The following is a 16689-nucleotide window of genomic DNA, read 5'->3' as shown; positions in this document are numbered from 1 at the left end:
TGGGCTCTCTATTCTGTTCCATTGATCTATGTGTCTGTTTTTGTGCCAGTACCATGCTGTCTTGATGATGACAGCTTTGTAATAGAGCTTGAATTCTGGAATTGTGATACCACCAACTTTGGTTTTCTTTTTCAACATTCTTCTGGCTATTTGGGATCTTTTCTGGTTCCATATAAATTTTAGGATTATTTGTTCCATTTCTTTGAAAAAAATGGATGGGATTTTGATAGGGATTGCATTAAGTGTGTAGATTGTTAAGCAAGTAGTTTTTAGAATATATAAAATTTCCACTGTGACCTGGTTCATTGGCTGCTCTCTTTTTAAACAACAAAAACCAAGACATCTTTTTAAAAAAAATTATTTTAGGGGCCCCTGGGTGTCTCAGTGGGTTAAAGCCTCTGCCTTTGGCTCAGGTCATGATCTCAGGGTCCTGGGATCGAGCCCCGCATTGGGCTCTCTGCTCAGCGGGGTGCCTGCTTCCTCCTCTCTCTCTGCCTGCCTTTCTGCCTACTTGTTTGTCAAATAAATAAATAAAATCTTTAAAAAAAAGAATTATTTTATTTTTTCAGTGTTCCAAGATTCATTGTTTATGCACCACATGCAGTGCTCCATGCAATATGTGCCTCCTTAATACCACCACCAGGCTAAGGTCACCCCCACTCCCATCCCCTCCAAAGCACTCAGTTTGTTTCTCAGAGTCCACAGTCTTTCATGTTCATCTCCCCCTCCGATTTCCTCCAATTCACTTTTCCTTTCCTTCTCCTAATGTCTCCCATATTATTCCTTATGCTCCACAAAAAACAAAACATCTTGATTTAAATTACAGTTTGGCTTGGGGCACCTGGGTGGCTCAGTGGGTTAAAGCCTCTGCCTTCAGCTCAGGTCATGATCTCAGGGTCCTGGGATCGAGCCCCGCATTGGGCTCTCTGCTCAGTGGAGAGCCTGCTTCCTCCTCTCTCTCTCTCTCTCTCTCTCTCTCTCTGCCTGCCTCTCTGCCTACATGTGATCTCTGTCTGTCAAATAAATAAATAAAATCTTTAAAATAAATAAATTACAATTTGGCTTGAGAGTCAGTAGATGGTGTATTAATAGTGGTGATGATGTTAAAAAGGGTTAATTTTTATTGAGCACTTTCCATGAACTAGGTACTATGCTAAGCATCTTAAATGAACTGTCTCATTGTTGGAAGACAATTCTCCATGGATCTCTTGCACTTCTGTATGTTTTATGACAGAAGCACTCACTATCCCTTTTCCCAGATTACCTTTTCAAGGATGTATATATAGAGAACAGTCACAAAAGATAGAAAATAGTGTCTTTCACCAGAGCAAAGGAAAGGTTTGCTTACAGCCTTGGAAAATATAGCTAGTGGCTCCCTTTGGAGCAAAGGGCAGGCATGCTTATGACCCATTATAAAAGGTTTGTATTTTATAAACTTGGCATTCTTATCCTTTAACACAATCCATGGCTTGTGTAGGTGTCATTTGGCCCTCTTTGTATTGTCCTATAGGGATTGTTAGGGAAGAATCACAAATGCTGATACTTTGGCTACTTTCACTGTTTTGAATAATTAACTGTCTGTTTCTGACCCACTAGTCTCTTGTCTTCTACCAATACCCATGAAACAGGCAGCCTGAATTATTAGCTTGCAAGTATGGTAAAATCACAGACCTTCACAGGTGTTAGCACTTTTGTAATATAATAACCTTTAATGGATAACTTTTCTTTAATTTTCATTTTACATATACAAAAAAGAAGCTCAGTGATCTGTCCAGAGTTTCATAGTTAGGTTATGAGAGAGCTGGGATTTGAACCCAAAACTCTCTTCATTCAGAGGCCACATTCTCAAGCAGTCAGCTACTCAAATCCAGTTCAATTCAAGTCTGTGAGTTGACCTTTTCTCTGAATGCATCATGAACCAGAAAGAAATTTTGTTTGAATAATCCTGGTTTGGAGATAATCAATGTCATGATGAAGGCTGAATGTTCATGTCAGCAGGTAAGAATAGTTAAAAAATATTCTGTTTATACCTCCAATAAATCCTTGATTGTTTATTATCAGGTTTTTGCCTAATGGAAAAAAATGCATAAAATCAAATCTAGTATATTGACATTCTTATAGACTAGAGATATCATTTTCAAATGGTGACACTTTTTGTCTTAGAAAAACTAAAAAAATACCCCCAAATAGTCACAGCTCTAGATAAGATTAAACTACACTAAAAAGGATAAAAATAAGTTTTTCAAAAGATCCTGTGTTTCCCCAACTTAGCACATGTATTTTTGCTGTTGTTTTTTGTTTTGGGGGGGCTCCCCATTGGGACAAGTCTCTTTTTAAAAAATTTTAATTCTAAGATAGTTAACATACAGTGTTACATTATTTTCAGGTGTATAATACAGTGATTCAACAATTCTGTTACTCAGTGCTCATCAAGATAAGTGTACTCTTAATCTCTTTCACCTATTTCACCAATCCTCCCACTCACCTTCCCTCTGGTAACCATTTGTTTTCTATAGTTAAGGGTCTGTTTTTTTGGTTTGTCTCTTTTTTTCCTTTTGTTCATTTATTTCGTTTCTATTTTTATTGCAGCATTATTTACATAACACGGATATTTTTATGATTGTATTAAGTTTATATCTGTTTTATCATACATATATAAGCAACATGGCACATAGCAGATGTTCAATGAATGTCATTTGAATGTATCTGAAAGGTTGTAGCTCTTCATAAAATGATAATATTAAGACATTGATCAGAACTTTGCCTGTCCTACTCTTTTTTTTAAAGATTTTATTTACTTATTTGCCAGACAGAGATCACAAGTAGGCAGAGAGGCAGGCAGAGAGAGAGAGAGGAAGAAGCAGGCTCCCTGCTGAGCAGAGAGCCTGATGCGGGGCTCGATCCTAGGACCCTGGGATCATGACCTGAGTCAAAGGCAGAGGCTTTAATCCACTGAGCCACCCAGGTGCCCCTGTCCTACTCTTTTTTTAAGGTTTTTTTTTTTAAAGAGATTTTTCAGATTCACAGTAAAATTGAGAGGAAGGTACAGAAATTTCCCATATACCTCCTGCCCCCACATATACATACCCTATTATCTGCATCCACTGCCAGAGTGAACACTTGTTACAATTGATTAACCTGCATTGACACATCATTATCACCTAAAGTCCATAGTTTTCATTGTGGTTCACTCTTGTTGTACATGCTATGAATTTGGATACATGTATAATGACATGTATGATACAGAGTATTTCACTGCCCTTAAAGTCCTCCGTGTTCCACCTATTCATCCCTCCTCCCAACTTTGGGCAACCACTGATCTTTTTAGTGTTTCCATAATTTTGCCTTTTCCAAAAGTTGGAATCCTACAGTATGTAGCTTTTTCAGATTGGCTTCTTTTACTTAGTAATATGCATTTAAGGTTTCTCCATATCTTTTCGTGGCTTGAGAGATCATTTCTTTATGGCACTTAATAATATTCCACTGTGTGGATATGCCACAGTTTATTTACACATTAATCTACTAAGAGATATCTTGGTTGCTTCCAAATTTTGGCAATTATGAACAAAACTTCCATAAACATCTGTGGGTAGGCTTTTGTGTGGACATAATTTTTCTACTCCTTTGAACACCAATGGTAGATCATATGGTAAGGGTATATTTAGTTTTGTAAAAAAAAAAAAAACCTGCCAAACTATATTCCAAGTGGCTGTACCATTTTGCATTCCCATCAGCAATGAAAGAATTTCTATTGCCCCACATACTCACTAGCATTTGGTGTTGTCAGTATTCTGGATTTTCGGCATTCTAATAGGTGTACAGTTGTGGCTCATGTTTGTTTTCATTTGCATTTCCCTGGTGACATATGATATACATCTTTTCAAATGTTTATTTGCCATCTGTATATCTTATCTATTTGATGAGGTTTTTGTTAATGTCCTTGATGTATTTAATTTTTTGTTTGTTTTCTTACTGTTGAGTTTTTTTTTTTTTTTTTTTTTAAAGATTTTATTTATTTATTTGACAGAGAGATCACAAGTAGGCAGAGAGGCAGGCAGAGAGAGAGGAGGAAGCAGGCTTCCCGCTGAGCAGAGAGCCCGATGCGGGGCTCGATCCCAGGACTCTGAGATCATGACCTGAGCCGAAGGCAGCGGCTTAACCCACTGAGCCACCCAGGCGCCCCTTACTGTTGAGTTTTAAAAATTCTTTTTATATTTTGGATAATAGTCCTTGAGTAGATGTGTCTTCTGCTAATATTTTCTCCCAGTCTGTGCTTTGTTTCCTAATTCTGTTGGCATTGTCTATGGTAGAACAGAAGTTTTAAATTTTATTCGCTTTCAGTTATTTCTTTCATAAATCATGACTTTGATGTTGTAATTAAAAAAAAAATCATTGCCATGTCCAAGGTCATTTAGGTTTTCTCCTGTGTTTTCTCAAAATTTTATAGTTTTGCATTTTACATTTGCATTGCATTTAGTTCTGTGTTTTTACTAAATTGCATTAACATTTACATTTGCATTGCATTTAGTTCTGTGATCCATTTTGAATTATTTTTCATGATGGGTGTGAAGATCTGTATCTAGATTCCTTTTTTTTTTTAGATTTGGATATCCAGTTTTGCCAATGCCATTTGTCTATTTTTATTTTTTATTATTTTATTTTATTTTTTTAAAAAATATTTATTTATTTGCTTGAGAGAGAGAGAGAGAGAGAAGGAGAGGCAGAGGGAGAGAAAGAGAATTTCAAGAAGATTCCCCGCTGAGCATGAAGCCCTACATGTGACTCAATCTCACAACACTGAGATCATGACCTAAGTTGAAACCAGGAGTCAGTTGCTTAATTGGTGAGCCACCCAGGCACTCCAGTACCATTCATTGAAAAGACATTCTTTGCTCCATTGTGTTGCCTTTGCTTCTCTCTCAAAGTTCAGTTGACTATATTTATGGAGGTCTATTTGCAGGCTTGATATTATGTTCCATTGATGTGTTTGTCTGTTTTGTCTTAATTACTGTAGCTTTAAAGTAGGCGTTGAAAAAAATAATAAAGTAGGTGTTGAAGTCAGATAGCATCAGTCCTCCAACTTTGTTGTTCTCAGTTCAGAAGAACTTTGTTCTTCTCAGTTTTTTAGTCATCATCATGTAGATCTTATAGGTACTTTGTTAGGTACATACCTAAGGTATGACTTTTTGGGGTTTCTAATGTTAGTAGTATCATGTTATTAATTTCAAGTTAAAACCTTTTTCATTGCTGGCATATATGAGGGCAATTGAATTTTGTGTATTAACCTTATATCCTGGAACCATGTTATAATTGCTTATTAGTTTCAGATTTTGTCAGCTCTTTCAGATTTTCTGCATAGATCATCTATCTGCATAGATTAATCATATATCCATGAAAAAAGATACTTTTATATTTTCCTTCTGAATCAATCAGATATTTCCTTTTCATATTTATTGCATTAACCAGGAGTTTTGGTATGGTGTTAAATAGGAATGGTGAGATGACACATCTTTGCCTTATTCTTAATTTTAGTGGGAAATCTTGTAGTTTCTTACCACTAAGTATGATGTTAGCTTTAGGTTTTTCATAAATACTCTTTACCAAGTTGAGGAATTTTCCCTCTATTCCTAGTTTGTTGATTTTATCATAAATTGATGTTGGATTTTGTCAAATGCTTTCCCTACATCTACTGATAGAGTCATGTAATTTTTCTTTTTTAGCCTGTTAATATGATAAACTACATTAATTGATTTTTGAATTTTTGAACCAGCTTTCACAGCTGGGATAAATCCCATTTGGTTGTGGTATATAATTATTTTTATACATTACTGGATTTTATTTCCTAATATTTTGTTGAGGATTGTGCATTTATGTTCATGAAAGAGGTTCAGTGTGTAGTTTTCTTGTAATCTCTTTGGTTTTGATATTAAGGTAATGCTGACCTCATAGAATGAGTTACGAAGTATTCTCTCTGCTTTTATCTTCTGAAGGAGATTGTAGAGAATTTGTATAATTTCATCCTTAAATATTTGGTAGAATTCACCAGTGAATCCATCTGGGCCTGGTGTTTTATATTTTGGAAGGTTATTAATTATTGATTCAATTTCTTCAATAGCTATAGGCCTTATTCATATTGTCTCTTTCTTCTTGTATGAATTTTGGTAGATTGTGCCTTTCAAGAAATTGGTCTATTTCATCTAGGTTATCAAATTTGTGGGCATAGTGTTGTTTGTACTATTTCTTCATTATACTTTTGATATCATGGGAACTATAGTGGCATCCTCTCTTTTCTTTCTGATATTAGTAATTTGTGTCTTCTCTCTTTTTATCTTCTTGTTCTTTTAAATCATTAACATTGCAGTTTCTAGTTATATGTGCTTAATTTTGCACTCATCTGAAAGTCTCCTTTCCAACAAGGTCAAAGATATTTTTCAATACAAATTTCTTACTTTTGTAATAAGTTTGGAGGAATTGAATTCACCAAAGGGGCCTAAGATCTTACTTGTTTATTTATTTATTTTTTTATTTTTCTAATTTTTAAAAATTTTAAATATTTTTAAAAATTTTATTTTTTTCACTAGTTGATTCAGCAGGTGAGTTGTTACACACTCCTTAGTGAATTCTGGCTTACATGGCCACCATCCAGATCTTGTTTGTTTATTGATTTGCTGCCTTTCCCTGAATTTGCAAATTATATCAGTTCATAGTTCTTGTGTTTCAAGAAGGACAATATCATGCAAGGGTGGTAGATTGATTAAATGATAGTGATGCACAGCAGTCAATTGACATTTCAAAAATGTCAAAACAAATTTTGTTTCAGTTTACTGATCATTAGATAGTTCTGGGATTTGCAAAGAAAGTCATTTGAAATGAGGATAACACAATTGAAGGAACCAATTAGAAAAGTTTCAAATATGTCCTGAGGCACTTTATCTGGGTTTCTGCTTTTATTTATTTATTTATTTATTTTCGAGAGAAAGGAGGAAGAGGAGCAGAGGGAGAGAGATAAACTCTGTGAGCATGGAGCCCAAGGCAGGGCTCAATCCGACCCTGAGATCATGACTTGAGCTGAAATCAAGTGGGACACTTTACCAACTGAGCCACCCAGGCACCCTGGCTTCTGCTTTTAGATATGAAAAAAGTTCCCTAATTTATTTAATTTCATTTTAATCAGTCAGCACTGGTGATATAAAAAATTTACATATGGGGCACCTGGGTGGCTCAGTGGGTTAAAGCCTCTGCATTCGGCTCAGGTCATGATCCCAGGGTCCTGGGATCAAGCCCTGAATCAGGCTGGGCAGGGAGCCTGCTTCCTTTCCTCTCTCTCTCTGTCTGCCTCTCTGCCTACTTGTGATTTCTCTCTCTGTCAAATAAATAAATAAAATCTTAAAAAAATAAAAATAAATAAGAAATTTACATAAACTCAAATTCAGAAATAAAACTTAAGATGTTGTAGTATAAGCATATTCTATAAATGGGAGTTAGAAAAAGACCTCTGGATTCTTCATGTATGTTTTGAATCCTGGATCTTACTTTTCCTGTCAGGGAACCCAAGATTGATCAAAAATTTCCCTTAGAAATACTGCTGGGAAAAAAGTATAAATTATGACCTAAAGTAATGAACATGAAAACTTTGGAATAGGAAGTGAGGTTTATTCATAAATTTGCAAATTATTTTGTGCTGTGCATATTGACATTATTCTTTAACTGTTATATTTACACATCTACATTTTTTTCCCTGTGAGCTTCCCCAAGTGTGTATGAATAACCACAACTTAGTTTGGTTGTTAACCCATATTAACATCAAGTTCTGAGAGTAGCCAGGGCTAACAGCCAGGGGCTAACGGTTAACAGTGGTTCTAATCCACTAACCAGTTATATGGGTTTAACTGAATTATTTGTCCTCTCTGTGTCTACATTTTACTCCTCTGCAAAGTGTAGATGATACTTAACCTGCACAGTTTCCTGTATTACTGGCAGAATTAAGTAAAATAAGAGATATTGAAGTACTTAAAAGATTAGAAATGCATACATTTGTAAGGGCCCTTTTGTAATACCACTGCATAGGCCCTTTGCTCATATTGAGCCTGAGTGTTCTCCTTGTCCTCCTCAGGATGTGAAGGGAGGTCAGAAAATAAGTAGAAGCCCCATTGTTGCACACTTCTCAGTCTGCTTCCTCAAACTGGCACAGCTCTAATTGTACCTAATGAAAGAAAAGTAACATTTCTAGGTCCCAGTTGCAGGAAACATTTTAAATAGAACTGGCCTGGGGCATTTTTCTAAATAAAATCTAAATAATGCAAGATTATTAGCGGGAACTGTGCCAGGGCTGGATTACACAGCTAATAAAAATGAACCTGAGTCTTGGGTCAGGCAGCCTTGGTCATACCAACCTCAGGTCAGTGATGGAGACAATAGGACTCATACCTGGCCTTTTCTTCAAGTTCCAGAGACCTTGGGTCATCATCAAGTACTCTATACTGGAGCTTGTTCATGAGTTAACAAGCAATTTGTCAACAGCCTTTCACATGCTGGAGACCAGAGCAAGAATGAATTCATGCAGAGACTGAACCTAAGGTTATTTGTGGGTGAGATTTAGAGAAAACTGAAACATTTTCTCCTTCAATCCATCAGCCATCCCCAGGTTGGGTTTCCTACCCTCATCCCCATCCCAAGATAATAAAGGTGCTTTTGGTGTGACCTGCATAGTTTATAATTTGGAGGGGTTGGGGAAGGAACACATAAGATCATCTCTTGTTTTTTGTCCCTCAAAAATTTACCTAGAGGCCTGAGCTTTATTATAGAAGGCATTTGTCTAAGAAAGTCCCAGAAATTTTAGTGAAACTTTTGCTAACAATTTGACCTCCAAGTTTCAGGCCTTTGCCAAGTAGCTACTGCTCATATAAGCTGGAAGTTTCTCCCTACCTTAGATATTTTCTTTTGATTCACTTTTTTGTGCTTATGTCAGTATATCTTTTTGATCCTTTCAGACCTCCATGACCCTCTGGTACTAGGCCTATTGCCCAACTGACCTCTTTTAGACTCTTTCCTATAAAGTAGCACCCTTAATCCAGTGGCACATCTTCACCCATTGCTGCCAATGTATTGTTTTTATTATACTGGTTATTGATTGTAATTACTATATCATATACAAATTATAATTATTATTTATTAGTAATATGTAACAACTAATCCTAATAGTAATAACAATTCTAACCACAATTTATCAAATACCTACTATGTCCCAGATGCTCTAAGTTTTATATATATATTATTTTACTTAATAGTTATAACAGACTAGAGAGGTCAGTTATTATAATCATTCCAAATGAAAATGGTAAACATATTTTTGCTCATGGTTGCATAATGAAAGGAATTCCTGTCTCCAACCTCCAATGGAATCACCATAAAGATTTTCTTATCCTCATTTGTCAGCTGAGGAAACTGAGACTGAAAGATGTTTCATTACTTGTTCAAGGACACAGAACTAGTTGAACCCAGTGGATCTTAGTTCAAAGCTGGTGCTTTGTTAAGAAACCACTGTATTATGTTGGTCCCTTACTTAGAGTATGTTTTCCCCCCAGGGCTAAATACATTTGGAATAGTAAGCTTCTTTCAGGGCACTGGACATTCAGTCTTCTTTTATTGTTGAGACTGCAAGTCAATAGCTCTCTTTCCTTGATGGCACACCATAATAATGGGAAGGTATTTAACAAGTAATTCTCTTTCATCTGTAGGGATGAATACCATAGAGCAGATATGATGAGTCTGTAACATTAAGAACTGTTCAGAATACTTTGTAAACCCAAGAGGTAATTCTTTCTTCTGTGTTCAATACCTTTAAAAAAACTGTGACCATCTATCTTCCCTCCATTTCCTATTCCTACCTTAGTCCTCCTTGTCTCTTACTTATAACTAGTATATTCTTTCTTTGTTATTATGCTGATGCATAAAACATGGCTAATCCTTATCTTTGTGGTACAAGTATACCTACAAAATTATCCTGAGTCATATTTAAACAAGGAATGTGACATTTGACCAGCCAAATACCTGAATCTGTAGAATGAGGAAGAGAGGTTAGTATCATGAGGGGATTGATGCAAAAATAAAACAGAGAGGACATGTCTCATCAATCAACATACTTTGATGCCCTCTCTTCTAATCAACTAGCATTTACTGAACATCTGCTGTTTATTCATTTAGATCTCAGGGATAGAATGATGAACAAAAGCAACAAATTCCATGCTTACATTTAACAAATAAACAAATGATAGAAGGTTGGAGAGAAGCGCAAGTGTAAAAGTCCATAGCTCAAAGTGGTATAGTATATATAAGGAACAGAGGGAATGCCATTGTGACTGTATCCAAAAGAAAAGGACAGTATTATGACAGGCCAGATTATGTAGGAGCACCTCAAAGGAAGCATGGAGACATACATGGAAATGTTTAGCACCGAAGTACTGAAGGTTGGGTCAAGAAGAACCAAATTGCACCAAAATTTACCTTCTTGCCTGAGACTATTTTTGTTTTGTTTTGTTTTGTTTTTCTTATTCTGGTGGTTTTTAGCTTCATGGCTTTTAGAGGGGCTGTCAAACATCTAACAAGAGAATTAAATGGTCTTATATTTGATCCCCAGTGGGCATATCCCTAGGATCTAGGAACCTACACTGAGGAAGAGACAAAAGCAATAGCTCACAATTTTCATTGTGTAATGGGGTTGCATCTGAACATTAGAATGGGAGTACTTTGATAGTATCCTACTCAGATGACACAGACATGGGCATAGTCAGAAGTACTTGCCAGTAATTAACGTCACTAGAAATTTGAGTGGTAGTCATTTTGATTGACTCCGTTTGTAAACCCAATGGGCAGTGACCATCTGCACTTACGTGTTTTGTGTATCTGGCATATTGTGGAATTTCAATGAATAAATAGTATGAATATTGACTATTATTGAGGTCTTCTTGAATTATTGGCTGGCATGATAATCCCATCTGTCAGGATTGCTATCCCTTGGCTATAAAAACACTTGGTTTTGAAGTGCCCTTGGCACTTGGTTTTTGTAATAGCAGGTATCCCTTGATGTTTAGAACAGATATCCTGACATGTCCCACTAAGAGATTTATAGTTGACTTTCTTCTAAGTCTTACCAGGTGCTTCTGCTCTCTTCCTGATATTTTCCAGTTTTCTTTTGTGTGATTGATACGTTCTGCAGCCTAGTCAGTATAAGGAAAAATCATGGGGCATACGTAAGGTAATGAAAGCAGGATTGAACTCCATAAATACCCTTACATCATGAGTTAGCCAATTAATGCTCAACTTCTAAAGTGGCCTTATGGTAAAATTCAGTGTTGAAATTCCTTTATAATGCTAATGTTGGTGGATACAATTAATCTAGACCAACATTATTCTACTAGGATTTGTTCTTTGTAGGAACCCAGAATTTGATCCCTGACATATCTCAGTAAACAATTTAAAATCTATTTAAGTTAACAAGTATCTTCTGTATGTTGATCTGGTTTGGGGTATGTATCTTGAAAAAGTAAATGTTGGGTTTGAAACCAATGACAAATCAAACAACTCTTGGAATACCTTTGAAGGGACTGGCCATAGGGACAGGGCAGAAAAAACTATAGCTCTAATTACAGACTTTCTCATAAGTTTTCACTATCAGATCTTCAGTGTGACAATGTGGGAAAGAAGTCAAGTGTCTTACAGTTTAGAAGATGGGTACAGCTGTTCTATGTTGCTACTTGATGGTCAGAGGTGTCCTTATTAGCATTTTGTTTTATATCTTCCTGTCAGTTGAAATGGAAAATTGTTCTGTGTTGTTTTGATGTTGTTTCTGATTTCTAGGCAAAGTCCTATATGGAAAGGTAAACATCTTGAAATATATAGCGTATAAAGTTTTAAACACCCAGTAAAGCTGTTTTGCTATTTCTCTGTTCCTACAGAAACTCGACGTATTGCATGAAGGTGTCAATGTCCTTGACTGTTGCAGAGAATGAATCAGGCCTGTGCTACAATAGCAGGATACGCTATTTAGAAAAATCTGAAGTCACTAAAAGAAAGGAGATCTCCTGCCCAGACATGGATGACTTTAAAAAGTCCGATCAGGAGCCTGATGTTGTGTGGTACAAGGTAACTCAACGTGGTGTCAATTGCTTTTTTTTTTTTTTTTTTTAACCTTAAGTCAATAGCTGGCTTGGGGATAGAAAAAGGGAGATATTTTATTTCTAGTTTTTGGTATCAGATATTTCATTGAGAAAAATGAACAGACCCACACTCAGAGGTATGACTTCTATATAGTATTCATTTTTAAAAAAAAGATTTTATTTATTTATTTGACAGACAGAGATCACAAATAGGCAGAGAGGCAGGCAGAGAGAGAGGAGGAAGCAGGCTCCCTGCTGAGCAGAGAGCCCGATGCAGGGCTCGATCCCAGGACCCCGAGATCATGACCTGAGCTGAAGTCAGGGGCTTAACCCACTGAGCCACCCAGGCCACCACATAGAACTCGTTTTAATGACTTCCATCAGCAGGTGTCACGTACAATCCCATCTTCTCCAACTGCTAAAAATAAGTAAAAACTCCCTCCACTCAAACTTATGAAAGCAAGTGAGAAGAATAAAGATTTAAGTAACACATGAAAGAATGTATTTGAGGGACATAGAAATATTATTTATTGTTAGGAGCAAAGGCCCATTATTACAAGTACAAGTAATAGTCCCAATAAGGAAGGAAGCTATAAATTACCACTCCTAGGCCTACAAAGACAATGAGAAAGAGCAGTGTCACTGGAACCTGGCAATAGTGGAGTGGACCTGACAAGAGCTGTGGCCTTAAAAGAACATATGAACTGTGACAGATAAAGAGGGATTGAGCAGGATAAACACCCTAACCCCTCTTAGTCCTGCCTTCTGATTTCCTCCTAGCACCTATGGAAAATTAAGCAGAAGGAGATAGAATCAATAGTCTTCAGATTCCCCAGGCATAGAATAGGTCAGACAGGGCAGAGGTTATATCTATGGGAAGAAGTAGAGAAGTAACCACACAGCCTTCTAGCTGTGACATTCTGATTGCTAGCCTGGGGTCCTGTGGTTCTATAAGACAACTGTGTACACTCTGCCAACTTTGAGCCATGGTAGTTGACACATGGTATTTGTATGTTTATATGTTATAGTCAGAGGTTACCAAGGGGATTTCTGCACAGATGTTGTGTATATTGTTGGGCTCAAACACACATAAAAGAAGGAACAGGTTGTTTCTATAGGATATGACAGATTCTTAGTTTCCAGGGAGGCCTAAACCCTAACTCTTACAGTTGTCAAGTGTTTTTTATATTTGGAAGTCTCTCCATCTTCATGCCTATGGGAACTTACCAGTGGACACCAAAAGCATGCTGTGACCTGGGACCTCAAGTCTCTATGTGAATTGTCCTTCCTTTTCTTTCTTGATAAAGATAATATTCTGACAGATAAAAAGGAACACATGATGATCATTATTCATTAATATAACTGTCTATAATTTAGTGGGGTCCTCCATGCCATTATCATCAGTCTTCTCAGTATTAAAGCACTCACTATATGCCATTCACTGTGCTAAGCTTGGCCTCTATATTATCTCAGTTGAAGTCTCTCCTTCCGCAGGTTCACCTATAATTTAGTGGGGTCCTCCATGCCATTATCATCAGTCTTCTCAGTATTAAAGCACTCACTATATGCCATTCACTGTGCTAAGCTTGGCCTCTATATTATCTCAGTTTAAGTCTTTGTGGGGATGTTATTATCCTCATTTATTAAAAAAAACATATTAAGACTCAGAGGGATGTAGAAAGTTGTACAAAGCTACTCAGCTAACAAGACCTGGTTCTGTGTTCAAGGCAGTGTTTGCTATTCCAGAGTCCATTTTTTTAATCACTACTCTTTCCTGCAGTGATCCTGGAGTTAAACTTAGCTTTGATCACAGGAAACACTGGTGCAGAAAAGCCTGTGAGAAGATAGAAGAATGTTTTATTTTAATTTTATATTTGAAAAAGGAAAATTGATCAGCTCCAGAGTTAGCAGCTACGAGTAAAATCTGGGTCATCAACTTTTTCCTTTTTTATATATTCAACTATCTCATCTTATTTTTCTACTAAATTCTTTCTTGTTTCTTCATATCTCTAGACCTCACTATCATCATTATATAACAAAACAGTTTTTTCCTTGGGAAATGCTAAGCACTGTTCTTAGAAATAGACCAAAAATGGTGAAGCAAATAGCTTTTCTAGCTCTGCTTGGGCAATAACTTTTAAGATTTCTATAGCATTTTACAATTGAAAAATATTAATCACAATAATAACTAACATCGAGTGCTCCCTATATGCCAGACTGTTTTAAGTGCCTTAGATAGATTAACTCAGTCTCTAGTAGAACTACTGTATTAGGTAGGCATTATTATTATCCCCATTTTCCAGAAGTGACTGGAGACTCAGATAAATTAAGTGACTTAACAAAAGTCACACAGCAGTTTATGACTTTCATTTTGGCTACTGGGCCCATTCTTTTAGTCATTGTACTATACTAATGGATCAAAAGAAAAAACTAAACCCCAAAGAGTTCCTAAAGCTCCCTAGTGTTTTCTTTTTTTTTTTCTAAAATGCATTTCCATTCCTCATACTTTCTTTTTTTTTATTTTTAAAGATTTTATTTATTTGACAGACAGAGATCACAAGTAGGCAGAGAGGCAGGCAGAGAGAGAGGGAGGAAGCAGTTTCCCTGCCGAGCAGAGAGCATGATGCAGGGCTCCATCCCAGGATCCTGAGATCATGACCCGAGCCAGATGCAGAGGCTTTAACCCACTGAGCCACCCAGGCACCCCTCCCAAGTGTTTTCTTAACTGTGTCTCACAGTTTCAAAGTATATCCTTGAAAAAAAATGTATTGATGTAATGGGAAAATGTTTTTCTACTCAATAGTTTAATAATCTTCCCTGCTGGCTTTAAAGTCTCTGTGTGCCCTATCAGGCTAAGCATAAGTGATTTTGTTCCAGCTACCACAATGTAAAGACACTTGCCCAGACTTCATTCTGGTGTACATCTAAATTTAGAGGTGTACAATATATTATCTCCAGTGCTTTAACAGTAGAAAGTATGCATTCTGCATGATCAATTTCCAAGTGCTAGTCTACTTTTCTATAAAATGCAACATTTAATTTTTTACCTAAAGAAAGCTGAGTAAGTCAAGCCTGGTTGTCCATGGAATATAAGGGATGTGTGGAAGGGGGCTCTCTCTCTCCTCTATCTGAACTCCATCAATTAGCAAAAAGAGGTGAGGCTACTTATTGGTGACTGTTACCATCATCTTTTTACAGACAAGGAAACTGAATTAGTTTACAGAAGGACACTTGGCTAACACGTGGCTGATTAGAAGTTCAAATTCTGAACTTCTGACTTCTCATACATGTTCTTTTCTTTAAGATCTTATTTATTTATTTGACAGAGAGAGGGAGATCACAAGTAGGCAGATCAGAAGGAGGCAGAGAGAGGGGGAAGCAGGCTCCCGCTGAGCAGAGAGCCTGATGCGGGGCTCGATCCCAGGACCCTGAGATAAGGACCTGAGCTGAAGGCAGAGGCTTCAACCCACTGAGCCACCCAGGCGCCCCTGGATTTTTCAATTTTTTTGAGGGAGGCTTGGATGGCTATGTATTTCCCCCTTAGGACCACCTTTGCTGTATCCCATAGGTTTGGGACTGAAGTGTCTTCATTCTCATTGGTTTCCATGAATTGTTTAAGTTCTTCTTTGATCTCCTGGTTGATCCAAGCATTCTTAAGCAAGGTGGTCTTTAGCTTCCAGGTGTTTGAGTTCCTTCCAAACTTTTCCTTGTGATTGAGCTCCAGTTTCAAAGCATTGTGATCTGAGAATATGCAGGGAATAATCTCAGTCTTTTGGTATCAGTTGAGTCCTGATTTGTGACCCAGTATGTGGTCTATTCTGGAGAAGGTTCCATGTGCACTTGAGAAGAATGAGTATTCTGTTGTTTTAGGGTGGAATGTTCTGTATATATCTATGAGGTCCATCTGGTCCAATGTGTCATTCAATGCTCTTGTTTCTTTATTGATTTTCTGCTTGGATGATCTGTCTGTTACTGGGAGAGGCGTGTTAAGATCTCCTACTATTAATGTATTCATATCAATATGACTCTTTATCTTGATTAACAGTTTTCTTATGTAATTGGCTGCTCCCATATTGGGGGCATAGATATTTACAATTGTTAGATCATCTTGGTGGATAGTCCCTTTAAGAATGAGGTAGTGTCCTTCTGTATCTCTGACTACAGTCTTTAGTTTAAAACCTAATTCATCTGATATGAGAATCGCTATCCCGGCCTTCTTTTGAGGCCTATTGGCATGAAAGATGCTTCTCCATCCCTTCACTTTCAGTCTGAGTGTATCCTTAGGTTCAAAGTGGGTCTCTTGTAGACAACATATGGATGGGTCCTGTCGTTTTATCCAGTCAGTAACCCTGTGTCATTTTATGGGCGCATTTAGGCCATTCACATTGAGAGTGATTATTGATAGATATGTTTTTATTGACATTGTGTTACCTTTGAAGTCTTTCTTTCTGTAGATTGTCTCTATATTTCTGTTCAATGATATTCTTAGGATTTTTCCTCTTTATAGAACCCCCCTTAATATTTCCTGCAGTGT

General features: G+C 36.9%; 1 protein-coding gene across 1 annotated transcript in view; it reads left to right on the top strand.

The window, feature by feature from the left end:
* LOC111161285 (interleukin 1 receptor accessory protein like 2) overlaps positions 1 to 16689 on the top strand; it is a 645149-nt gene that overhangs the window by 37518 nt on the left and 590942 nt on the right. Inside the window, exon 3 of the mRNA XM_022524867.1 lies at positions 11955 to 12141. Coding sequence (XP_022380575.1) covers positions 11955 to 12141 — 187 coding nt within the window. The remainder of the gene's footprint in view (positions 1 to 11954; positions 12142 to 16689) is intronic.

Source organism: Enhydra lutris, unplaced genomic scaffold, assembly GCF_002288905.1.
Source record: "Enhydra lutris kenyoni isolate GAN:26980312 unplaced genomic scaffold, ASM228890v2 scaffoldscaffold83, whole genome shotgun sequence".
Taxonomy (NCBI): domain Eukaryota; kingdom Metazoa; phylum Chordata; class Mammalia; order Carnivora; family Mustelidae; genus Enhydra; species Enhydra lutris.
The sequence above is the reverse complement of the archived record's forward strand: the minus strand, read 5'-3'. Positions and strand labels throughout refer to the sequence as shown.